At 38.9% G+C, this 27,210-nt stretch overlaps 1 protein-coding gene across 3 annotated transcripts in view; it reads right to left on the bottom strand.

Annotated features, from left to right (window-relative positions):
* NAALADL2 (N-acetylated alpha-linked acidic dipeptidase like 2) overlaps positions 1-27,210 on the bottom strand; it is an 860,785-nt gene that overhangs the window by 233,695 nt on the left and 599,880 nt on the right. For all 3 annotated transcript variants that reach the window (XM_088452339.1, XM_088452338.1, XM_088452340.1), the window contains 2 exons: positions 26,799-27,004; positions 16,845-16,976 (listed from right to left, as the gene is read on the bottom strand). In XM_088452339.1, the coding sequence (XP_088308465.1) occupies positions 16,845-16,976; positions 26,799-27,004 (338 nt within the window). The remainder of the gene's footprint in view (positions 1-16,844; positions 16,977-26,798; positions 27,005-27,210) is intronic.

Raw genomic sequence — 27,210 nt, 5'->3', positions numbered from 1 at the left:
GGTCTGACCTGAAAACAGCTTAGAAGCACAACTCCCAAAATTCCAAATGCCCCCCACCTCCTAAAAAACAATGATGGCCAGAGTACATGCAGATTTTTATTTAAATACAGAGGTCCCAGCCTGGGACCTGATCCAACATTCAGTATGGAAATACATCTTAGTGGCCTTTAAGAGACACATGCAAAACCTGCATACCATAAAGGATAATTGTACATCTGCACTGTTGGTCTTGATCATCGTGATGATAATTTACATGGTGATATTTGTGCTATTTATGCTCCACTGATTTATGAAGGGAAAACTGTATGTTCTCAGTCATTATCACTTAGGACTGATTCAATTAAGCGTGAAAGTCAGAACTACTTCTGCTGGCTACACGTGTTACACCACGTAAAACTGATTCTGCTCACAGCCTATGGAGGTGCAAGCATATTAAGCCTTCTGTAAATGGCCAATGCATGAATTGCATGCATGACACTAAACAAGCATATTTGCCTGTATGCATAACTATACTCATATTTGTGGTCAGACACCTGTATCTATATAGCCTTGGTTTTATAGCCATGCTCCTCCTTCATATCGTCATCATCATGATCAATATGTACTTACACCAGCTCATTCCTTGTTGCAGCAGAACAGGTGTAATTTCACTTATACACAACTTGGCATAGCCTGCAATTGTGTCACTGTGTCACCTCTGAACATAGCCTACACTTGAATGCCCCATTACTACCCAGTTACACCCCTTCAGATGCAGGTGGAGATGCACCTGAGTTATGTAGGGTTTTGTATCACTTATAATTACATAAGCTTGACTCCCCACTTGTGTTCATCTCTGCATCAGCCCCTCTGTCATGCATCTACTCCTTGCAACTGCATTCCCCTTAGACTGACATTACAATATAGTGAGTCTCATTACTGGAAACATACCCTAAGTGATTTGATTGGTCAACTGGTCAAAGAAATACAAGTTCTGAGAAACACTTATAAAACACTGCTAGTGCAGAGTAATAACATTTGTATCACTGATCAAAACATTAGGATGGATAATAATAATCTGTCAAATAGTGATTACAGAATGTACATGGAAATGACAGATGCTGATTGTAATAATGTGTTTAAATGACATGTTGCAGTTCAGAGTACATGCAGTACATAGACACTAAAGATTCTGATTGTTATAAGATGTGTTTTAATCACTTAGGTTGCAGTTCAGAGTTAATATATGGAAATTACAGATTTTTATTTAATGACAGATTTTGATTGGCAGTGCAAAAAGGGTGATGAGGAAAACAGCAACTGGAAAATGAAGATTATGTTGGTAAAATGTTGTGCATGAGATTAGTAATGATGATGGGAGGCAAGAACTGATAATTGATGATGATAAACCACAGAAGCTGGCAGTGTAGGTGGTGGGTATGTCACTGACAAGTATGTTCAAATGATCAAGAAGAGAGATCATTATTTCATTGCAACCTTCCTTGATAACTAAGAAGTCTGCTTTGCATAACCATGAAATGCTTACACTAATAATTCAGTGGTTTGAGGAGTAAAAAAATGAATCGCCAGTGACAACTTCATGGTAAAGAATATAGGAATGAAATCCATCAAAGTGTCATTAAGCTACAATACCTCCCATAGAATGTAAAAACACATATCAACACCAAATCTATATTGATAGGAATGATACATATTTTTAATAAAAACAAAAAAATCCCTACAATTTTTCAACTTATGCTTAAAAAATTGTTGGAAATATAGATTAATTGCCCAACAGTACTTTAACATGACTGTGATGCCCTCAAACACTGTGGACATATTGAATTTCTTTAAAAAAAAATCTTTATAAGGAATAAGAGTGTTGGGTAAAAAAAAGATACTGGCATAAGAATGATGCATAACTGAATACAAATTGCCAATAGATGCTCCCAGTTTGCATGCATGAAAATTAATGTGTGTAGTCACCCATACTCAGGGCCGTTTCTAGGGGCAGGCGACCCGTGGAAGCGCACGGGGCGTGCCGCCTCCAACCCCTGCTGCAGAAACAGCCTGTGAACTGTCGGGCGCCCACTGAGATTCAGTTACCAGCGGGTGCCCGGCAGAGCAGCCAGAGATGGAGGATCCAGCTTCTGGCTCCCCCAGTGTGCACTAAAGGAGGACGTCATGATGTCTTTCCTATAGTGCAGAGGAGCAGCCGAGCGGAGTGGATGCCGGAGCGGGGCTGAAGGTAAGTATTACTGTTTTTTTTACTGCTTTTACTAGGGACAATACTTGGGGGGGGCACAACTGCTGGGGGAGGCACAACCACTGGAGGCACCTGGGCATTACTACTAGGGACATTACTCTGGGGGCACTTCTGCTGGGGGAGCCACCACTACTGGGGGCACCTGGGCACAGCTACTAGGAACATTACAAGGGGGGCACTTCTACTGGGGGAGACACCACTACTGGGGGCACCAGGGCACTACTACTAGGGACATTATAATGGGGGCAATTCTACTGGGAGAGGCACTACCACTGGGGAACCCGGGCACTACTGCTAGGGACATTACTCTGGGGCACTTCTGCTGGGGAAGACACCACTACTGGGGGCACCCGAGCACTGCTACTGGGGACATTACTTGGGGGGCACTTCTACTGGGGGCATTGCTTAGGAGGCACCACTACTGGGGGCACTACTCAGTGCCCAGGGGTACCTATGGGGGTTCTACTACTTGGGTCTTTACTACTTGGGGCACTACTACAAAGGGAGCATTACTATTGGGGGCACTAATACAGGGGCATTAATACTGGGGAATTTATACAGGGGACACGACTACTGTGGCCATTACTATTGGGGGCAATACAACTGGGGACACTACTACTGGGGCACTACAACAGGGATGATTACTATTGGGGGCATTACTGATGGGAGCATGACTACAGGGGGCACTACTAATGGGGGCATGGCATAGGGGGCACCACTCCTGGGGTACTACTACTGGGTGCACTGCATAAAGGGCACCACTACTGTGGGCTCTGCATAAGTTACACTACCACTGTGGGCACTGCATAAGGGACATAAATACAGGGGGCACTGCATAAGGGGCACAAATACAGGGAACACTGCATATGGGGACAACTACAGGGGGCACTGCATAATGGACACTTTTGCCTGAGAGCCAGTGGGAAGCCTAAGATATGTCGGGATGGAATGGCAAGGGAGGGGGCTGGAATGAGGTGTGTATTATGTGAATCTTGTGTTTTCAATGTGTTTTATATGGTTCTGGATTTAATAATGTATTTGAGGTGGATGTGGTTTTAAAACATAGTTTATGTACCTCTGGCTTTTCCAATATATTTTATGTGGAAGTGGTTTGTTGCAGTGTATTTTATGTGGATCTGGCTTGTATTTTCAATGTCCTGGGTTCGCTCCCAATGCAACTAAAAATGGGTGTGATGCAAGGTCATACTTCTGCAAATGTCACACCAAAGGCATGCACACAGAAATGCGGCATGGGCTTGTGACAGCTAGGCCACACCCCATTTTTTGAGCATGCGCCGAAGGCGCACGCATGCTGTCTGTCTTTGATTTAGCTACATATATTTTTCAGTGCTTTGCCTCTGACAGGTTAGCCACCCCTGTACTCAGTAGTCACAGTGGTTGACATTCTGTGGTTTTTTGAGATCACGCTCCCTTACTGTGATACCACACCCCCTCATGATGAGGCCACGCCCACTCCACAATATTACTGCTTCTTGGGGGGTGGAGGGCACATTATGAAAAACTGTGTAAATTTCAAATGATATCCCCTCTCTCCCCTTTTTTACAGTTTCTTTCACTCTGTTAACTGTGGACAATCTCATCTGAGTAGTTCTCTCATTGAGTGTCCGATGTATTGAGTATGATACTCAACAGCAGAAATGAGATATGAGCAATGTCCCTGTTAAACTGTTGTTTCTAAGGGCAACCTGTTCTCCGGTAATCTCTTACTCCTCATAGATAGCATTTAGCAGAGGTGAGGAGCAGCAGAATGAGGAGAAGCAGATCTATGCTCTGACCTTCCTTATCATTATTTTACACCCACTGTTGATAATGAATGGTGAAATGGTGGGTGCAAACTGTTGTTAGTTTATGTTTTTATTAGACATTCTATTGTATTATACATGCAACTTAATATTTCACCAGTTTAGGAGAATATGATTTTTTTCTCCATTGATTTGAGTATTTTCCTAAACAATATCTTTAAAACAATAATTTATTGTGTATTGTATATTTATGTATTGTATATGTGCGTTAATTGGGTGAGATGAGGTTATTCAACTATGTATGACCCAATGTTTTAGAAATGAATATTAAAAGTTACATTTTAGGGGTAAACATATATTTTTCCTGCCCCCACTTTTTTCTTCGACCTAAGAGTGCTCACCAAACAGAGTTTCTTCTTCTTTCCTCTTTTCCTTTACCTTACATTGTATACAACTCTTTTGAGTGCCACCACTCCTCTTCAATTTGGTTTATTCCATCATACGCAATACTAGATAGTGAGAATAGTGGTTTGTCAATATATGATATACATATTTTCCTGCCTGTGCGATGATTTTCCCTTTCCCCAATCCCTGTTTTTTGCATATCTCATCAGTTGCAAGCTGAGATATGCTTAAAATGTATATGACTGTGCACTGATTTCTGATGATATCTTGGTGATGAAACGCATAGGATGTAGCCCATCATACTTCTAACTTTTGCACTAAAGCTTTGTAATTGTATCATACAGTCCACTCTGCAGTGTCTTCAGCTGAAGTCTATGCTTTATATGTCTATTCTAAAACTTTGTTGTTTGATAAATGCCTTTATTTTAATCTAATATACAGTACACCATAGGACCTTCCCTGATTTATCATTGAAGTCAATGCTTATTGTGATATTTATGAGCAAACAAATTCTTAAGAACAACCAGGGAATTGCCTTCTGCTGTTATATTATTTCCTTTTTGTTATATCATTGAAGAAGTCTATCTATTTGGACAAAACGTTGGGTATTGAGTGCCATTGTCCATGTGCTAATTGAGTGGATCCTGTCTCAATCTCACACCCGTAATGGTGCTGGTGGGATTCAGTACCATCTCCCTTATTAGCAACATTGGATTCTCTGACATTGTCTTTTATACTATTGATGGGATGCACCAACCCCCATTATTGGGATACCAATGAGCACTCAAGCCAAATGAACCTGTTTAATCACTCTAGACTGGACACTGTTTCAATTTCCACTAGTACTCTTATGAAATCACATATGGTTCCGTGTGCTAAACATTTTAGTTTGAAGTACTGCAATTTATAACAATTTTTTTAATGCATCTTATTTACATTTTTCTGTTCTAAATATATTTATATTTTACATGAATTTTTGTGTTTTGAATAAGTAAGTATTATTTTGGGCACTAAAGCTGAATGCTGTTTTTATTTATCTGCTTTTGTAGAAATTTATAGCAGAGATCAATATCTTATTACTTAACTGATATTAGTTACACTAATTTTCTGAGTTACCCTTAAAAGGATTTTTTTTGCATTTACTCATCATAGAGGAGGAAAAGTTGTATACAGAGTGACGGGAGGCTAGATAAGGAGATTGTATCCTGTATTTTTATTTTTTTATCTTTTGAAATCCCTTTTACAAATGCATTCTCATTGCAAACTGCTAACAATAGCAACAAAATTTGGCAAAAATACATATTCTATATGTTTCAAAGATGTCTGCTTGAGGAATGCATAGACACATTTATAAACTACCTGCTGAAATAAACAATTAAGGGTATTTGTTTTTTTCAAGCTTTTTTCAGACAATTTTTGGTTTTATTTTCTGTTTTCACTAGCATTTGTAACACCTATTGTAATGTTTTTAAATTGTTAATACTCTAAAACATGGAAAACAAAATAATAAACTTTATAAAATAGTAATCAGTAATGTCATTATATTTTAAATTATTTATAAAATATATATAATCCTAAACCAAACTGCAAATAATGGTCAGATTCAGAGATGTATGCTAATGCCATCCTAGCTGTGATCCTGTAATATGCAAATGTCGCAGAGTATTGTATTGAGATGACCATCTGTGACTTAATAAATCCAAGCATCTGCGTACAAAGACACAGCATCGGTCACAGGCCATTCATTCTAAGTCATCCTATGGCTACTCAGAAAGGCAGCAGGAAGCGAGAGGCCTGAGACCTTTTTATTGTGTATGGGATCACAGATGTAGGCTGTAACATACCTGCATTTTCTACCTTCATTCCTCAATACTTCCCACACACTCATCCCTGCCAATCACACTGAGTAAAAACTTCCTATGAACGACAATGTACCTTGACACATGCACAGTGTCACAAGCAAAGTTTACCACTAATCATTCAACTGTGTACAACAATCAGCTGCTCACTCCAGACCCTAAAATAGGAAAAGCAGCAGTACAGTACTGGAATTGTTTTGGGTAATGGTATAGACAGAGGGTGGTTTTGAGAGACAGACACAGTTGTTGTAATGGTTGTGACTTTTGTTGCAGCCGCTACTGCTTCTTTATACTAATGTCTTGGCAGATGGGCATCTTATTAATAAACCCACAAGCTGTGGCTTGAATCTGCCAATGTGCATACAAAGAGGCACTATTGTCATGCCCCATCGGCCTATGGGAGGTACAGAATGTTCAAGTGATCGTGGCCTGCATTGTCAGTGCAACTGCGTCTTTAGATGCAGTCATTAACACCAACACGGCCGGGACTGTTAGCCAGTCCCCCAGCTACCGCCCAGAAATGCCCATCAAAATTGCATGGATCTCCATGCAATTTCAATCAGCATCTCCTGGCGGTAAACATCAATTGCATACACAGAGGTAAAACATCTGGCACTTGTGTCAATCCTTTCACCAGTCTGTCATTTAAAATACCTCTCTTCAGTGAGCAATATCAGCCAAACATGGTTCTCTTTGCCAATGGAGGTCAGAGGCTTCATTCCTCATGACAAATGTAGAGCATCAGATTGGATGATGGCTATTGTGGCCCATAGTAAACAATGAGCAAAACTGTGTTTTTTTCAACTCAATTTTATGATTGTAATTTTTCAACCACCTTATATATAAAAACACCTGATGACAATATTCCCTACACAACAATTATAACATTACCCTAAAACTCAAACAGAATGCACAAAATGCCACCTCTAACCATCAAAAATGCTAGTGATATAAGTCTTTTGGCAAACTGCTCTGAGGATTTGCACACATCATGTCCTTACATGCAGCTGTTCTCACATGACATGTACTTTCATGTCTCTTTTGTTTTACTTGTTTTCTTCTCTTTAATTATTTCTTTGCCTGTCCTGCACTGTACAGCTTGTGGTGCCTTATAAATATACTTTGATGATGGTGCACAGTGAGCCTCCTGCTTAGGCCCTTCAAATGATAGCATATCCAAAATATACTTTTTTCATTCTACTGTATACATTTTTCTGCCAATTAAAGTCATGCCCAATTTCCAGCTTTGCTACAGGTGATCAGGGCATGTTGCATTTATTTAGTCTCAGCATGACATTCTTTAAAAACACAGCATATGGATAATTGATTCTCATTTAGTATTCCACCTTCAGCCACAGTAACACTGCTTTCTAATTGAAGATATAAAAAGGTCACGCGCAGCTAGAGTTAAGTTCAGTAATTGCTTGCTGTATACGTTTCAAAAGCCATTTCATAAACAGATTTACAATTCAAAATAGTTGAAAATGTGCAAAGTATTAAGCGTTCGTTATTTTAAATGTGACAAAATGTATTACATTTTACAGTCAAGTACTGCAGATAGCAAAGCAAGTAGCATTTTAATTAAACACATGTAAATCTTCTTGAATTTTAAAGGGATTTGGTAATTATAATTCACTTAATGAGGATGTGCAAAAAAGGCTGAGAGAACTTGTACTAGTAGTTAAAAATTCAGCAATGTCAGATGCAGGCGGAAGATGGAGACTAATCAAAAAACAGCTTTCTCAACAGGCTTTATATTGGCTGCATTTGACATCAATTTCAAACAATAGATAATGAGGTAGCACTGGTGCATTAGCCATTCTGACCTGGGTGCTATTGACAGGAAGTCTGTGAGACTGATACTGAGATGGGAACAAAGCAAAAAGAAAAAAATCTAGTAACTTTGCTACTTGATCAAACCATGTTGCTGTGCAAGGGGTGCAAATACTTTTTTTTTTGCATAAAGGGTAAATGCTGGACAGTTTTATCTTTACAATGCAATTTAGATTTGAGCTAGGACATGCCATTCCCAACTCTAAATCTCTCTGCACTTTTTATATCTGCCCCTCCAGTATTGCAACATGGTTTTAACAAGGTATGAAGTTGCTCCATTTGTGCTTTTTCTATACTCTTTATCATCACCTGTATGTTCTCCCTGTGTCCATGTCTTCTTCTAGGTGCTCCATTTTTCTCCATTAGTCCAAATATACTTTTGTGTTCTCTGTAATTAGTTACATGAAAAGTGCAGAGAAATGACTGAGAGGTCTATTAATATGGCCAAAGATGATTAAGAATACACCTTGCCATGGGAGATACTTAAGTATCCATCTTCCCCTGGGGATACTTTTCACCAGAACAATTCATCATTGCTTCAGTGCAGGGCAGCTGCTCCGAAAAGCAGCTGCACCCGAAATTTGTAACACTGCTACAGAAGTAGCAGCGTTACCTTACCCATCACTGTCTTCTGTGCATGTGTGACTGGATCCCTCTTCACATCCCCAGAACTCCTTTCCATGGGAAGGAGCAGGGCTCCGAGAACAAGCGCCATCTAATGATGGCATTTGTTGTCGCAGGCAAACTCCAAAAACTTTACATTTTCAAAGTTTGCTGAATGTCAGGTGATCCTATCGGTTCCCTGATGATGAATGGGCCATCACCATAAATATGCAGAAACTAGAATTTCTGCATGTGTAATGGGACATTTTAGTTATGATGAATAGGCCCCTGATTTCTCTGCCTTTTCATTTCTCCTGTCACTTTCCTGAGGCCCCCATTAGATATAATGGGGGCTGTGCAGGAAAGGATAGATGAGAGAAGTGAAGCCTCTCCCATCTTTTTTGAGATGCATAATGCGATCTGTAGATGGAGTTATGTGCCTTCTTACCTGCAGAAATGTACAAAAGTAGGGAAGAGGAATTCTTTTCCAGCATTCTTCCGCTGCCTTGGCCGGCTCAATCATCTTCGATACCCTGCTGGCTCAGAGCATTCAAACATCTTTTGAAAATGCAAAAAATGTTTGAATGCACCTTGTTGGGTCAGCCCTTTATCACATGGGCTGCCACAGCACTTTATAATATATAAATATAGCAAAATTTGCGAAGCAAACAGCTACAATTTTTTTGTGTGCCTTTTAAATAGACCCATTATTGATAAGTTAAATACTATTGGTTCTTACTAAATTTGTTGTCTGTGTGCTGTTGTTCCTGTAGTACTGTGGTTCTCAGTTTGAGGTACTAGAATGACCCCCCAGGGGTACTCTCTGTGACATTCAGGAGTACATGAAAATTTTTAGTAATGGCAGGGTGGAAAATCCAAGTTATAAACTTTGTCCTAGGGATCTCTAGTCCTATGCATCAGTGTAGGATCCTGATAACAAACTTAAAAGAGTATATCTGTGTTAAAGAAATATTATGTGGGCTATAATTTGATTGCCAATTTAAATTATTTTATAAATTGTAATTTGTGAGAAATATATACAGTATGTAAAATTTATTCTATGCTTTAATCATTCTTTTAAAATATGTTTTATAAGCCCATTTATTGCGTTTATATACTGTACTGAATAGTGGCACCTAAACAGTTTATCTATTAGCAATTATATTAATTGGAAATGTATTTATTTACAAATGTAAGTAAAAATTAGGCAAATGGGCTGACAGGGGATATCCAGGTAGAAAACTTTAGGAAAGTTAAATTAAGCCTTAGTGGTTCTAGAGTGATGCAATAATATGGGACATGTAACTAAATTAATCATTAAATAACAATAGTACAATCTGTTTATTCAGTATTGCCTGAAATAAAGGAATTATTAAGGTTTTATATTAATATATGTGTTTGTAGCTTTTACAGTGATTCAGATGGATATGGGTTAAAAAAAAGTATTTTATAATTGAAAAACAAGTCATAAAAGTGACTACTTCTCTGGACTATGTGATATGTAAAGTTGGAAGCCAGACAGACTGTGGCGTGATACATTTAACCATATTTTCATGTTTACTTGAAAAGATAACCCCAACCTTTCGAGAAGATTTAATCTAAGATGTCATGATGACCAGGGCATATGATGTCAAAGATCACAGACGCATCATCTGATATTGATTACTTATTTACTAAGAGACCCAACCTCGTTACATGCATTATTGTATATTGTTGCAACCCTTTCCTATGCATCAACCAATCAAATATCTCAATTGTAAACACCCTCTTGTTAATGATTTTGTAATTTATGCAACTATTGTGTATAAGATCCCTTATTCTCTGGTACAATGCAAGAGGGATCTGACTGATACTCCATGTGCTAACCTCTACGTCACTCTGTGCAGAATAGTGGAGGTATTGCTTTAATAAAACTTATATGTTCTTTATCACAAATAGATGGTCCATCAGTCAGCCATAAGAGCAGCCCTATCCAGCAAGCCCTCTGATAAACCAGTAGGTAGGCACCTCACTAAACAGGGGCACAGTTTAGCCACCTTTAAACATAAAGTCATGAACCATGTCCCAATTTCCATCCAAATTCCACCACTAAAACAGGCAAATCAGTACACATAAAGAACATTTAGGGGTATATTTACTAAAGTGCTGGTTTTTAGAAGAGAAGTTGCTGCCCATAGCAACCAATCAGATTCCAGCTATTACCTTTTAGAAGATGCTAGACAAATGATAAGTAGAATCTGAATGCTTGCTATAGGCAACATTACCACTTCTAAAATCCAGCACCTTAGTATATCTACCCCTTAATGTGAAACATATATTTTTATGTTACAGAAGTTTGACAAAATTGTGTGCTCACAAACTTTCAAGATTCCTGAGGAGAGTCTAATGTGAGAATGAGTAGTAGTAAAAGTAATGATGATGATGGTTTAGACATAGAAATAGAGGATACTACTTTGGAATAGAGATTTGCTCCTGCTGAAAAATAGCACTCAGCAGGTCTATGAAAAACAATTGTAAGTAGGTGCAGATCACTTTATGGTCACTTCTAACAAACATACACAAGAGCCTGCTTGCACTGGATTGCAGGTGCTAGTGTCTGACAAATAAATGTACACAGTGACAAAGATGCCTGCAGTCTTTTACACTATTTCCACCCACTCCATCTACTTACAACTCTCTTTTGGTGACTAGTATGTAGTATTGCAGCATAAACTACAGCCCACACACTCTCCATATACTCTCCTGTGTGAAATGATAACTGAAATCACAAGGGAGGGACTTAAATGCAATCCAGAAACATGCAACATCCAGTTTTTAGTTCTGAACTTGGTGAGAAGACCCATCTCAGGACTCAGTTCTACTTGTAACCCCAAAAAGATCTGTTACGGGACTCGGATGGACTCAGAACCAGTCATCTCTAATTTGTAAGTTGTCAATGTGCAGCAGGTTGAGGGAGATAATTTTGTATCTGACACTAAAGTGGATGGTGATGATTATAATGAAGAATCTGTTGGACAATAACAAGTTTATAAAATAAAGGAGAATAATGGTTGTGTTGAAATAAGTCAGCCACTTGTAGCATCACTTCATGTCAGTGATACAAACTGGATTGCAGAAATATTTTTCCCAATTTCTGACATTTGTCAAAGCATCTGGGGTACCTCAGTAAGTAAAAGTACTGTAGGGATGTTAACCATCTAGGTACCTCCACCCTATTACGTAATTTCCAGTGCTTTACTTCAAGTTGTATATCAAAATCTGGAAAATCATATATAATAACAAGCAGTCCAGAATCAGCTACAAGCAGCACGGATAGAGCCCAGCACATGCAATCTCCACCGCCAACACATTCATCATCAACCTCCTCTTTAGGGATCAATGATAGTCATCTTACATCCAATTTTCAAAGGCAAACTGACTCTCATAATTCAATCCACAATTCCCAAGTAGAATACTTGTGTGCTAAGGCTTGCTAATAGTTCCTACTTTTTCTTGTCACATTCTACTATTATGTATTTTTTTCATTAACACCAGGAATCTTCATCCCAGAAACTTACCAAGAAGAGTAGTAGTTTCAACAACAATTGTCTGTGAAACAATCATTTGCAAGAGGAACTAATATGACAGCAATATCTTGCTGCACAGTGGATCACTGAAGCCATTATGGCTTTGTTAGCATTAGATCTGTGTCCAATACCCTCAATAAATGCATTTGGTTTTAGTTGAGTAGAGTCCACACTACCAAATTTAATTTTGATTCTATTTTTCCAGAATATCAATTCCTCATTTGTACTGGGACATTAAAAAAGTTATACTTTGCATTTAAAATACCATTGTACCGACTACTATTGATGTTCCTTTCTTGTTCCCCCATAGAAATTGTCTTTTTCTGCTTAATAACATAGGCTTGATCATCTATCTTTAGCATGGTTAGCCATTAATGTGTTTTGATATTGTTTGATGCACAGTCCTGTAAGGGCGACATTTCCTTGCCAACAAAAATGATTAGCAATTACATCAATTATTATTAGCAATTATTAATTAGCTTTTGCATAGCTTAGCTTAGGTACAACAATTACTATTATCAATTATTAATTAGCTTTTAACTAGCTGTCATTTAGGGGACTGATCCCCAAGGTTTTTGCCACTGGTTTTTCTTGCTAATAGTTCCTATTTTTTCTTGTCACATTCTACTATTATTTATTTAACACCAGGAATCCATTGTCCTGTTTTTCCTGATGCCAGCAGTGACCCTGTTCTAGCATGATATATATGATTAGTCTCATTCCTTTGGCATTTGTGATTACAGTCATTTATTGCACTTTGCCGATACTCTAGTTCTTGCTATTTACCTTTAGTGTGGGGTAATATTATATTTTGTTGCACTATATTTCCATATGTTTATTTATATATCACAGTGAAGATGTGCATTAAATCTGGATGCACCAGAGGGATACCAGACTACAGAAAGACAGATAAATGGTCAACAATGTCTAAATAGACACCAGAGGCAAATGTAATAGGGTGAGAGTTTAGAAAATGTGAGAGTTTAGCAGTAATCTCTCACATTGGACCAGTTTTATCTTCATAATAGGGAAAACATCTGGATGAGAGTTTAAATTGTGAGAGTTTTTTGAGTCTAAAAACATGCAAGTTTGCATGTCCTCGGACTCTATTACATTGGCTGAGCTTAAAGTGAGTGATAGTTTACTGCTAAACTCTCACATTTTCTCAAATCACTCCCTATTATATTTGGCGCCAGATGTTAGATAGGGAAAAGAGGTTGACAGGGACAAAAGGTCAACACACTAAATGTCGACATAGAAGAAGGTCAACAGGTGCAAATAGTCAACAGAGTCAAAGGTCGGCACTAAAATGGTTGACACACAAATGGTCAACACATTTTTTTTTTAGGGTTAGCATTATGTTAAGGTTAGAGTTGGACACTTACTGGAGGGTTAGGCACTTTCCAGAGGGTTAGGTTTAGGCAGGAGGGATGGTTAGGGTCAGGCACCTACCCCTATCATTAGGGTTAGGCACTAGGAGAGAGGGTTAGGCACCAAGAGGAGGGTAGGGTGAAGATTAGAGTTAGAAAAAAATGTGTAGACCATTAACATGTTGACCTTTTGACCCTGTTGATCATTTGTATCTGTCGACCTTCTTCCACATCAAAATTTGACCTTCTTCCACGTCAAAATGTGTTGACATTTTGTCCCTGTCAACCTTTTGTCCTTGTTGACCTATTGCCTGTCTTATATCTCGTATCTATCTAAACATTTTCAATCTATTAACTGTCTATCTTTTATAAGACACCAGCGCCAGAGTGATGCACATCATCAGGATGTGATGCCACATGGAGTGCCATGGTCAGCATCCTCCAGTTTGTGCATGCATACATGGTGGGATACTTTCTATATAAGGTAAGCTTTATGCTTCATTAGTTTGTTTGTTACCTTGATAAAATGCTTACATGCCCTGAAATGTGGTATTGCTGAAACACCATAATATGATGGTCTCCCTGACAACTAAGGATGTGCTGTGATCAGTGGTGAGGTTCCTGTAGTAGCACAGTTTCAGATGTCAATGAGCTTAAATACTATATGGGATGGTCTCCCTGACTACTAAGGATGCGCTGATCAGCGGTGAGGATCCTGTGGTAGCACGCATGCGCTGTGCCATGCATTCCACTTAGTGGAACGCAATGCAATAGAGCCAGCGCCGATGATGTCATACTGTTGTGCCTTAACACAGCTGAGGATCATGAATACAGTGGGAACTCAGTGGTGCTAGGCATGAAAATGCATTGAGTAGATTACCGTAGGACTTGATACCTATTAGGCTGTAAAACATTGTAGTAACATGCTGGTTTTTAGGTCATACATAGTGGAGTGGCTGATGCTTATAAATACAGGGGCCTGGGGAGGTATATTCTGTGCTGTTGTCTCGAGTAATGAGCATGTCATATGCTGGTGTTTGTTGGTGTATTTAATATTGGATTGCATGTCTTGAAGATGGTCTTTGTATAGACTGAAACATCGACTTTTTTACGCAACCCATTGTTGGATGTATAATCTTTGCTGCAGATAAAAAATTGTTTTCAAAGTTTAAAAAGAAGACAGGTGCGTGCCCCTTGTATCACTATACAGTGGTGTTATTCAGGAGTATACAAGGTTTAACCCCTTTGGGGTGCACCCAAGCAATGCAATAGTGTGGAAGTGTGAGTGCAGAACATTGCCTGTTATATATATATATCAAATACATGCAAAATGCTACATTACAGTGTCAGTGGCTTCGACACAGTAATATAGCACTTCACATGCAGATACAGCTGCAATTGCACAGAATATAGGCATGCAACATATAATTTTATTCAGCATAAGCTGCTTTTGTGTTCTATTCACATCGTTTTGCGACTAAGACACATTTGAAGGGAAAAAGTTGGATAAAAAGACTCTCGGCACTACAAAGTCACGCCACGGCATGGTGTGACTAGATGGGCTGTTTAATGCAGCAAGTTTCCTACATTTACAGTGCAGGAATGAGAGCAAAATATGTGTGAAGGTTTATTTGTAAAAATTTACTATTAATGAAGAGTGCTTTTACTTTGAATGAGGAAACTCCTATTGTGGTAGCTGGGAGGAGAGGAATACCTGAGGTAGGGATGGGCATATATAAACTAGAGATGTGTGCTGACCCCTCCGTTTTGGTTTTGGATATGGACCCGGATTTGTCTTCGTGTTGTCGTGTTGCAAAACCACCCTCACGTGTTTTAGTTTTGGATCTGTATTTTTTAAAAAACAACGAAATAAAAAAAATAAAATTACAGAAGTATGACCTACTGGCATGCAATCCAAAACCTAAGTTTGTTTTTTTTATAATCCGAGTTCTGTACCGTGGGAAGATTCAAACCAGGACTCGGTTCGACTTGGTACCCCAAAGTGATTCCGAACTCGGACTTGTTTTGAGTTGGAACCCCTAAATTTGGTTGTTGTCAGTTCTCTGAGAACCAGACCGGGACATCTCTAATATAAACAGTAGTGATGGAGCAGGTGGTAAGGGAGGGAGTGAGAGAAGCAGGCATTGAGACACAGGGGAGAGCAGATGGAGAGGGAAAGTGGGGGTTGCTTTCTGTGATGAAAATAGAGGCAAATTGGAAGAATGGAGAGTTACAGTAAGAGAAGCAGCTATTGGAAAGAAGAAATGACACATCAAAAGCACAAGGGAAAGATGAAGAAATGGTAGATGATGTAGAAAGTTGAAGGGGCACAGGTTATTTGAGGAAAAATATAAGTACACAAAGGAGACAGGAGAGACATGAGACAGAGATGGGGTGACACAGGGAATAGGTAGTTGTATACAGGAGAGGTACTTGGATAATGGGTGATAGTCTTGATTCATTTAATGTTTTATTTTACACTATATAGTGTTAATAGTGCTTTGGTGGGCCTTAAGCAATGCTCAGACACCCAGTCAATCAATTAAATAGTCAATACAAGCACTTAGGGCCTGATTCAGAGCCGTTCGCTATTTGCGGTCGTTCGTTCAAAAACAAGGGGTGGCTATTCAAATGATCCGTTCGCAAATTGCAGTCTGTTCACACCTCTAAGTCTGAACGAGCGAGCAAAACATACGCTCGTTTATTTGTTAAAAACGCCCCCTGGCCGTTCGCACCATACGTCATGTCCGCTATTTATTAGAATAATCGAGTACATCGACCAGCGTATGAACTGCTCGCTATTCTTGTGGTTGGTTTTTGCTACCACAATCTTGCGAGCAGTTCTGGCTATAAAATAACCCAGTGACGTGGTCAATGACGCTGCTGTATTAATTATGCACACCCATAAAACGCCCGTTTTCACCTTTAAGCACGCCTGCGTTCTGATCTCCACTCCCCGTTTTCAAGCACCTTCCCCTGTTACCACCCACATACGCCTCTTTCTGTCACTCAAAATAGCAGGCATTCGCTATATTGCGAGCACATGAATTTCGGCCGCACTGACTGGTTCACGCATGCGTATAACGATCCGTACGCATGCGCAGATGTGCGAACATCGCTCGGAACGAGCGTACTGCTGCTAGCAAGTGGCTCTGAATGAGGGCCTTAATTCCCACTGTGACAACAACGTTTAATGTTACCTTTTTTGTTACTTCAATTGCTAATTGCTGGAGAGATGGTGATGAGTAAGATTTGAGGCTGCCATTGCCACGAACTGGATTTTCCAAACCAATGTATGCAACTGCGTTGCTATTGAGAATTCTTTGAAGATCCTGAAACACAAATTACAATATTATATCCATTTCGTAAAACAGTATCATCAGTATCAAAAAGAAATCTAGAGGTACATTGCTATTTATTTATATTAAAAAATGCACTTCTAGGATTCTAGAGAGAATATAGTTCTCATTTACCTGTAAAAAATAAACACATTCACCCAGCATTTACTTAAAAGCATAGTGTCAAACTATTACAAAGATAGGCTGTCTGAAAGGTTTTTAAAACATGTTCTTGACATAAGGAACACACCAGGCATACCCATTGCTAATGGAGTCTGTTCTTTACTTCAAATCCACATTCACATTTTCATCTATAAATTTATATTTTCAAAAAGACCTAACTAGAAAATCATTTAGATGAATCATTTGACCTGTGTTTTTATACAATGAGACTTTTTACTGGAGTATCTCATAGTGTGACAGGTACATAATAGCACAGCTATATATGCACCTACTGTACATACAGTATGTATGGATGACACAAAAGGGATCCAAAATGCAGATACAAAGTGAATTCACACGAAAATATACATTTACGTGTATATGCGGATCCAATGAGACCCCAGGCATCATAATTATTATCTTGTTGAAGAAGATGTATTCTAATGTAGTAAATAGAAAACTAAAAAAAACAGGATTAACCCAAAAGTGTTACCAGGACAAACACTCAGTGCATAGTCTGACCTTGACAAATTCAAAAAAGCAAAGAGCATGGGGTCTTCAAAAATAAAAAATGTTGATCTGTGCTGTTAACTATAGAGATGTGCACAGACCCCTGTGTTTTGGTTTTGGCTCTAAATCATTGTTCTGTTTTGGTAAAACCTCCATTAATTGCTTTGGTTTTGGATTTCTTAAAAAATTAATAAAAACAGCTAAAAGAATGTAATTTGGATCTGTTTTTGTTCCTACTGTATTATTAACGGCAAAGACATTTATTTCCAGTCATTTCCAATCAATTTTGACCACCACACAGCTCACAATACTGTTTTTACCAATATTGGGCAATGGCTGCAGTGTCTTGGCTGACTAATCTAAGTGACAGAGCAGCAGCAAAAACACATGGCATTTTAAAAAGCATTAAGCATATATTTGAACATTGTTGCACAACAGTGGCAGACAGGATATCAGTTTAATAAACTATACAAACCTATAGAATGTTTTCAGTAATCAAGAACTAATAGCTTAACAGTGAAAATCTAGTAAAAAATATAATATATTACCAACATACATTTCCAACCAGCAAATCATAGGCATCTGGCCAAAACAAGTGACTGGAGGTAGAGTTCTAAGAATTTAGTGGAAGGTAAATTATTAATAAAAGAAAAGTACATTGAAAATATGGAAATAACTAGTAAAAAACAATAATCCAAAAGTGAGTTTTCAAACATATTAAATTCAACCAGAAAATCACAGGCCTTAGTACAGTAGAACAAAAAAGAAAGATATAACAGCGCTGTGAAACACCTAAAATGAGTTGATTAGTCTAAAACCAGCTATGTCAAAAAAATATATATTTTAATTAAAATATTATGCATTCTAATGAATCACATATACAAAAATATAAATGTAGTGAAAAAAATGACACTGTAACAAACAGTCTCCAGTTGTTGAAACACCATATAACTCTATATCAGTTTGCAATGGTCTGCTGTTTTTTAGTGTTCACCTATCATGTCTGAGAGATATATCCACATGCACAGGTTTCCAAATGTAATGTCTCATTTTATGTAGACTTAATAGTCTATCAAATTCCACCTGTTAATCCTTGTTGTGCAATCGCCAATAGTTTCCAATATTAAGTGGTCGATGAGATAACAGTGACTTGCTACAAAAAATGAACCAAAAGAACCCTTCTGATACAAATGTCCCGTATAATGTTAAATACCAGGTTCCGATTGCCTTGTTGGCAGGAGCCTCTCACTCGTAATCAGTCCCGGCTCATGCCTCCCCGTAGTGTGGGGCTAAGAACAATAATAGCCTGGAATATATCTTAAATGAGCTGCAGCATTCGGTAACAGATTCCGGAACCGGTTTGTTCCATAACAGCGTTCACTCTCCCAGCTCTGCCTCAGTCTGTGTATCCCGGCATGCGCTACCGGTCCAATGCAGTGTCGGAAGGAGCCGATGTAGCCGGCACTGGCTTGCTGGTGAGAAGGAAGGTCTTTGTGGGACAATGGTCACTTAGCCTCACCGTGATCTCAAGGCTGGAAACAGTCATTGTTAGTCCTGTGCATGTGGATATATCTCTCACACATGATAGGTGAATACTAAAAAACAGCAGACCGTTGTAACTGATATAGAGTTACATGGTGTTTCAACAATTGGTTACTGTTACAGTGTCATTTTTGTCATTACATTTGTATTTTTGTATATGTGAAAATACAAATGTAATGATAGGTGAATACTAAAAAACAGCAGACCGTTGTAACTGACATAGAGTTACATGGTGTTTCAACAACTGGTGACTGTTTGTTACAGTGTCATTTTTGTCATTACATTTGTATTTTTGTATATGTGATTCGTTGGCCAATGATGTAATTTTTTTATAGAGCACATAATATTTTAATTAAAATATATATTTTTTTTACATAGCTGGTTTTAGACTAATCAATTCATTTTAGGTGTTTCACAGCGCTGTTCTTTCTTTCTTTTTTGTTCTTTCTATGGTTAGGGTTGCTTAGCAGCGTGATACACCAGATCTAACTATAATTGTTTGTTATTATAATCTCATTTTCATAAGTGTTTTATACTTTTTTATATTTGGTCCTTTTTGCAGCGCCATTGGCTTTTTTCTTGTTTCATACTTAGGACAGTAGAACTTGATAGTTGTAGAAAGTAGAAATGTATAATTAACTAATAAATTAATAACAGTCATCTTTAACCAGTAAATCACAGGCCTCAGGCCAATAGAGGCTATTTAACCCAGAGTAACTAGTACTATAGAAATTGATCATTAGCAAGTTACATAGTGGTGATAATCATGTAGAGACTTGTCTTCATTCAGTCAAAGTTTTTTCTTTGTAGAGTATTAATTTAGTATAACTTTGATTTAGAATCAAAATGCCCAGTAAGTGCAGTAATATATGCTGCCTCTCAAACACACACAATCTTGGCAAAGCCTACTATATAATGAAAAGTGGTGCATGATGCAATTGTTTTTTACCCATCCTACCCACCCTTACATTGTAAATTAAAAGGTCATGCACAATATAACAAACTAGGCAGGGACTGACACTTTTGTGGTAGAAATGCTTGGTTTGTCTGGGCCCTTACAAAAGACAAAATTTTGGTGATTTGGTTAAACCAAGCTACCAAAAGGCTTAAGGCTAAAGGTGCCTATCCACTAGAAAACAGGCAAAATAATGCACGATTACAACATTGTAATCGTGCAGTCATTTGTCAGTGTGTGATGTGCCTACACTAAATGAGCAGCCATTCAGTGTAGGCACAATCAATCATCAGCAAACATGTCAGGTTGACCAGCATGTTGGCCTGATGATAGATGTCTAAACGACCACATTTTTAAACAATCTGCAAACAATTCTTCAAACTAGTATCAAACGATTATCGAATGATTATCAAACAATATCAATATCATTATCATTCAATCACTTATTTTAATCATCTAGTGGATAGGCACCTTAACAGTGTTACTTATCCACAAAGTTCAAGATCTTATCAGCCTCATCGCTGTTAATATCATAATTAGCTCATCCCAATTTGAATCCACCATTACAGAGTTTGTTTGTAATAGGCAGCAATGGTATTCCTCATAGATATCCTTAGCTTCAGGTCTGACTGAGCCACATTTATGTGAACATGCCTTTACTGCACTCTGTTTATGCTCACACACCCCTTCGATTCCTATCCCATCTCACTGGGTGGAAGAAGTTGCAAGTATAAGATAGTTGGATTTCTGCACATTTTAAGCCATCGGGCATATGCACAAGTTAGCATGCCCCTTAAAATGTCCATTTATCTCTAAGATAGACATTGTTTATTCTTTCTTCCTAAAAGACAGATGTGATTGCATCTATTCCTTTTCTGCATTAACTCTTATATATATGGAATATTTGTTTATTGTAGAAAATACTTTACAGCACTAATAGTGTCATATATTACTGTAAGAACCAGAAGGACCACTGTAGAGTTAGCAATATAAATAGAGGTTAAAGAGCTCCTGGGCAAATTTCAGTGTGAGGTTCCCACATCCAAAGTTACAGTCACACTTTGCTTTATTCCCAGCTGTATTTTTATTATTATTGATTCTTTTTTATGTCTACTACTTTTTATACCTGTGGAGATATTTAATGATTTTTGTAGGACAAGTTTATGCTGTTGCCAGAACTAATAGATAATAGTGTAGGTTGTCGAATAGTCATTGTAAAATTGAGTAACCCACTTGTAGGACATCTTTGGTGAAGATGCCTCTCCTGGGACCTCCTTGCTCTACACTGTTAGGACCCCTAATAAAAATCAGACTTCCATTAGAACGGACCAGATCTATAGAGTAGAAATTAGCAGAATGTTATATCAAGCTATATAAGCAAAAGATAATATGTGAAGGCCTGAGTACCAACAATAACCACACTGGGACTTTCACATATCATGTGAGCCAACACTGAGTAGGGACACATTTGGAGACATTTTTGAGAAATTATTTCATTGAGATATTGGAGGAAAATTTGTAATATCATACAGGTAAATGACAATACGAAACTGGTATCAGATAATGATCACACAATGTTGAAATTGGCATACAAAGATATTTAGATACAGCAAAATAACAGCATTGGAGAAATCAGAATAGTTAGAATAGTTGGAGAGGGGAAGAAGACGGGAGGGGAGAGAATAGAAAAAGGAGGGGGAGGAAGGTATTTAGGCAAGTGTTAATAAGGGAAAGGAGGGGAGAAATGTGGGAGACAGTCTGCAAGTGTTGCATATAGCAAAGAACTATAGATTGTTAAGTGTGAGCCTCATAATAAGAAATCCAGGAAGACCAGGTACTTGTGAATTTGTGTGGGCATTCAGGCAAACAGCTAATGATATGTTCTAAATGTTAAGTGTGCCAAATTGAGATGTGTAGAGCAGAAGATGAGGGGGAGGGTCCTACTTTTTTCCAGTAAGCCACAATGGCACAGTTACCCACTTTAAGTATTTCTCAAAAAAATGCTTGAGTATGTCTATCACCATTGGGAATGATCCATGGTAGGAGGGAATATGAGATCAGTGTTAAATGTCAGTGATGAAGAGAATTAAATGATGTACCATGTACCAAAAACACATAAGTTTAGGGCAGTGCCACCATCTATGTGAAAATGTGCCCTCTTCTCCACAGCCCATCCAGCATCTATTCAACTGGGGAAATATAGCTCGAATGAAGGTAGGTAGTAGATACCATCGATATGAGCATTTATAAGTATTTTCCAAGATCCTGACACAAATAGAGGATTTAGCAGCATGTTTTTGAATTTTAGCCCACATCACCAGCTCCAGAGTCTCTCCAAGGTCCCTCTCCCAGGTCTGCTTGTGAGGTTCTTGGGAAGGGGGTGGTTGGATGTGGGTGATCGTAGGGTAGGAGGGAGGTTAGGAGAGGGGGGTCTATGCCTGGGCTGCATCTAGTAAAGTGAGTAAGGAGGGAGGAAATTGACTAAGTGAACCTCAAGATTGACCCAATCTCTGGAACGAAGATTAGCATGTGCAAGAACTGTTTGGATAAGGTGGGCTACAAATAATATTTATTAAAATTTGGGAGATCTAAACTGCCGTCTCTAATGTGGCGACATATTATCTAAATTCTTACTCTAGGGGGTACATTTACTAAAGTGCAGTTTTTAGAAGTGGAGATGTTGCCCATAGCAACCAATCAGATTCTAGCTATTATCTTCTAGAAGGTGCTAAATAAATATTAAGTAAAATCTGAATGGTTGCTATGGGCAACATCTTCACTTCTAAAAACCCGCACTTTAGTAAATATACCCATGTCTTCTGCCTAACCATATAAATCTAGATACTAAGCACTGAAGGGTCATCATGAAAAGGATGGGACTCTAACTGAGAGCATCTGGAAAAGATAAAGAAATCTCAGAAGGACATTCACTTTTATGGCATTACCAAGTTATGAAGTAAGTCCCCCAAGTCACAAGATCACAATGCATGAAGTTCCCCTGAAAGCCAAAGGGTCCAGTCCACCCTGTCAAAGTCCTTTTCTGCATCCAACGCCACCACCAGGGCAGGGAGCAATTCCTTGTTAGCTATGTGGATAAAGCTTACGAATTTTATCGGAGGCTTGGCAGCCAGTTTTAAAGCTGATTTGATTTAGATGAACTATAGAGGGAACAAGTAGCAGAGGAATATCTGCTTTTTATCCTTATAAGCAGAGAGAAAGCCCCAAGCTGGACTGCCTTTACAATAGTAAAGGGTAATGTCTTTCAGTAGCTTAGTCAAAGACTTGCTCTCAACCTTATTGAAAATCTGCATCATTATTCATAATCCAGTAACGTTTAAAACATTCAATTGAATACTTTTCAAGGTGCTGTATATTGACTATAGATTGATTTCAGCTAATGGGTGATTTGTCATGCTATTGGCAATCTCTTTGTCATGCTTAATGAAGTTTGTATGATCAAGTATATACTTGTGCTTCTTTAGCAAAATGACAAGAACTTTATACTATTTTTACTATTCTAATTAAACACACATGGCACTTATCTATTAAATAATGTATGTTACAGAGTCAACCTTAATATCTAGAATCAGTGGTGTAATTAATGAATGCTAATGCAAGGTAAGTAACGTAGGAATGGTAAGATCTGGCATTTTATGCTCCCTGAACTGTTGTTTTGGATGCAGTACAGTGTACTCTGTACACTATGGCAACTTTTATACCTTTAGACAATCAGCAAATTAATAAGGATTAAGTCTGAGAGTTGTTCTGAACATTTGAATACATGAGTATGTTCAAAATACAGTAATAAGGTTGCTTTATGTTGCTACTCATTGTCCTATACATAGAACTGGCTGTTAGTGACTATATTTTAATAGCATGCTGTGCAATCTGTGGTAACCCAGCTGCCATGAGGGACTTTAAAAACCTCATTAGCTTATTAAATAGTACTGAGAAAAATAAAATTGGTTTTAATTAATAACTGCAGCTTAGATTTTAACTCCAGTTATTATATAGATAGATAGAATGACATCAAATTACATTGCAAGAGTAGTGACACAATACACTGGTGATAAGAGAGTACAAATTAATATTTGGATTACAATCTTTAGAATACAAATTGCGCCTGTAAGAAAAAAACAGAAGGAGCTATGGCCCTCATTCAGAGGCGGTCGGAGGATGCAAGCGGTCACTCAGAAACTGGGCGGCCGCTTGCATCCTGACCGCCCGCCTCTGTTTCGATCGTTAGGCTGTGGGTTTACACCCACAGCTCTAACGACTGCTAGGGTGATGGGGCTTACGATGAGACCCTAGGGTAGGGTCTTACTTGTCGTAAGCCCCGGAGAGCTTCTGGCTCTGTCCCCCCAAACGGCAGGCGTTCCCATGGGAATGCCTCCATTTGGGCTGTCACCCCCCCGGCCCGCCTTCCACACGGACAGCTCGCCCCCTTTGGAAAGAGACCTGCTACGACCGGCGCTGTCGGTCATAGCGGATCTCACGCATGTGCACGAAGGAGCCGGCTCCCTCGTGCGCATACGCACTGGACAAACATCGAGGCGGCCATGCGGTCGTAGACCGTACAGCCGCCTCTGAATAAAGCCCTGTGTTCTTTCTAAATGTTAAGTAGTGGAAGCAGAAAATGTTTAAATGTGTGTATGGTTTTTACTTCAGAAATATTAAAAACACAAAAAAAAAAACAATACAAAGTCAAACATACAGAAAATGCTCCTCTAGAATACCTATAAGAGGAACTGGTGCAGATAGTTAAAAAAAACAATATAAGTAAAGAACAAAAAAGAGAGAAAAAAAACCCAAAAAGGTAGGAAAATGATATGGTTTTACCCAAAATAAAATGGTTTCAAAACTTGGTAATCAGGTAATGATCATTTTCCTGAATCAGTTTATGGGGTGGCAGCCCACACCTCTAAAACATGTCAAATTTTGGTTGTAAGTCTCCTTGCAGAACTCGAAAGGAATCCAGATGATAACTCTTGAAATAATGTCCAAAGGAGAATTCAATCGGTATTAATAATTTGGTATGAGCGGGGTACCCCTATGGATATGAGCGGGGGTACCGTGTGGCGTGAACAGTAAAAGGGACTCTGGACTATGCTGCCCACCCCAGGAACATTCAGTGTTTAACCTATCTCTAGGTTTCTGCCATTACCTGTAACAAGGATTCAGCTGCAGCCTGGGGAGGGGATGAATGAATCCTCTGTGCAAGCGTAATTGCAATACAATTGCTTACATGCATGTGCAATGGCTAACAATAGCTCAATGGCATGAACATCGCCATTTGCATGCAAATATGAATCAGGCTCTTAGTACACTAGGGGGTTTATTTATTAAAGTGCAGGTTTTTAAAAGGGGTGATGTTGCCCAAAGCAACCAGATTCGTCTTAACATTTATCTAGCACCTTAAAAAAGATAATATGTTAACCACTTACAGTACTAGGCTAGGTCATAGAATATTCTATCATATTATGAAGAAAATGGCCTTAAATTGATATATCAGTTATTTATTTGAGGATATATTTTAAAGAGTTCCTTTAGCAGTGGTGTAACTCCCGGGGACAATGGAGTCATTTGCCGCCAGGCGCCAGCCCTGAAGGGGGCACCCAGCTCCATTGTCACCCAGCCATTCCATACCCACCTGCTGGCTGCTGCTTCTGGGGAGCAGAGAAGCCACATGGAGGAGGAGCACTGATGAGCGCTCCACCTCCATGACCTGTTGCTGCCGGAGTGCTCCATGGTTGTGGACGTCATGTAGCATGTGACCGCCACAACCCACCTGAGCCCATTCGCGCACACAGGACAGGTTTCTATGTAGAAACCGCCCTGCCCGCCGATCAGTAACAAATACGTTGCCACCGGCAATGTGTTTGTTTTACAGCCAATGAGAGTCAAACAGACTCTCATTAGCTGCTGTATCCACTGAGGGAGCCGGACGGAGCTCACTCATGAGATCTGCCTTCTGGCTCCCACAGTGGTGATTATTTCATTATTTCTCCCATAATGCAGAGTGGGAGGACAGAGGAGCGGACAATGGTGGGCGCAGAAACGGGGATTGAGGTAAGTAATCTGTGTGTGTCTTGTCTGTAAGGGGCACTGCATAGGGGGACCACTACTGGGGGCACTGTATAAGGGGAAATTCATAGGGGGGACCCACTACTGGGGGGCACTACTGGGGCACTGTATAAGGGGATCACTACTGGGGGCACTGTATAAGGGGTACTACTTGGAGGCACTGCATAGGAAGACCATTAAGGGGGGCACTGTAAATAGGGCCACTGTATTAGAAGCACTACTGTGGGCACTGCATAGGGGGAACTCTACTGGGGGGCACTGTATAAGAGGCACTACTGGGGGAACTGTATAGGGGGACCACTACTGGGGGCACTGTATAAGAGGAACTGCATAGGGGGGGCAGCTGGGGCTGGCATGGGTGCTGGGGGGTGGTAAATTTTAATATGTGGGGAGGCACCAACATATATCTTGCCTCCGGGCAACTGGGATGAAGTTCCACCACTATCCTTTAGTATTATAGTTCATTGTATTATCATAATGATATTTGAATTGCTCCCACAAAAATAATATGAACAAATTATTTTTGTTATATCAGTGTTTTTAAATAGTTGTCTTTTTTTTACCTTTCCCCATTTGTAAGATCCAATGTTACCAAATGGATGTCCTCCCCATGAGCAGAAAATAATTGTCCTATGTGGTCGCCATCCTGTCTTCACCTTTAGCAATATGGAGCTAATAACTGACATCATAACAGCAGCACCGCTGGCCCATTCCTGCAGGTTTCCCTCATTTCCATCAATGTGTGGGCTACCAAGTATGATGTATCTGTCTGGAGAAATGAATTTTTATGTAAGTAAAAAATATATTATTATTATTATTATTATTATTATTATTATTATTATTATTATTATTATTATCATCATCCTTTATTAATATGGCACCACAAGTGTTCTGCAGTGCCTTACAAAGTACATATAGTACATAAAGTATATATATAAATAGACAATATTTACACAATGTTTTCTACATTGCATC

Source organism: Taudactylus pleione, unplaced genomic scaffold, assembly GCF_031769625.1.
Source record: "Taudactylus pleione unplaced genomic scaffold, aTauple2 ptg000037l, whole genome shotgun sequence".
NCBI lineage: Eukaryota > Metazoa > Chordata > Amphibia > Anura > Myobatrachidae > Taudactylus > Taudactylus pleione.
This window is presented reverse-complemented; position numbering and strand designations above follow the sequence as displayed.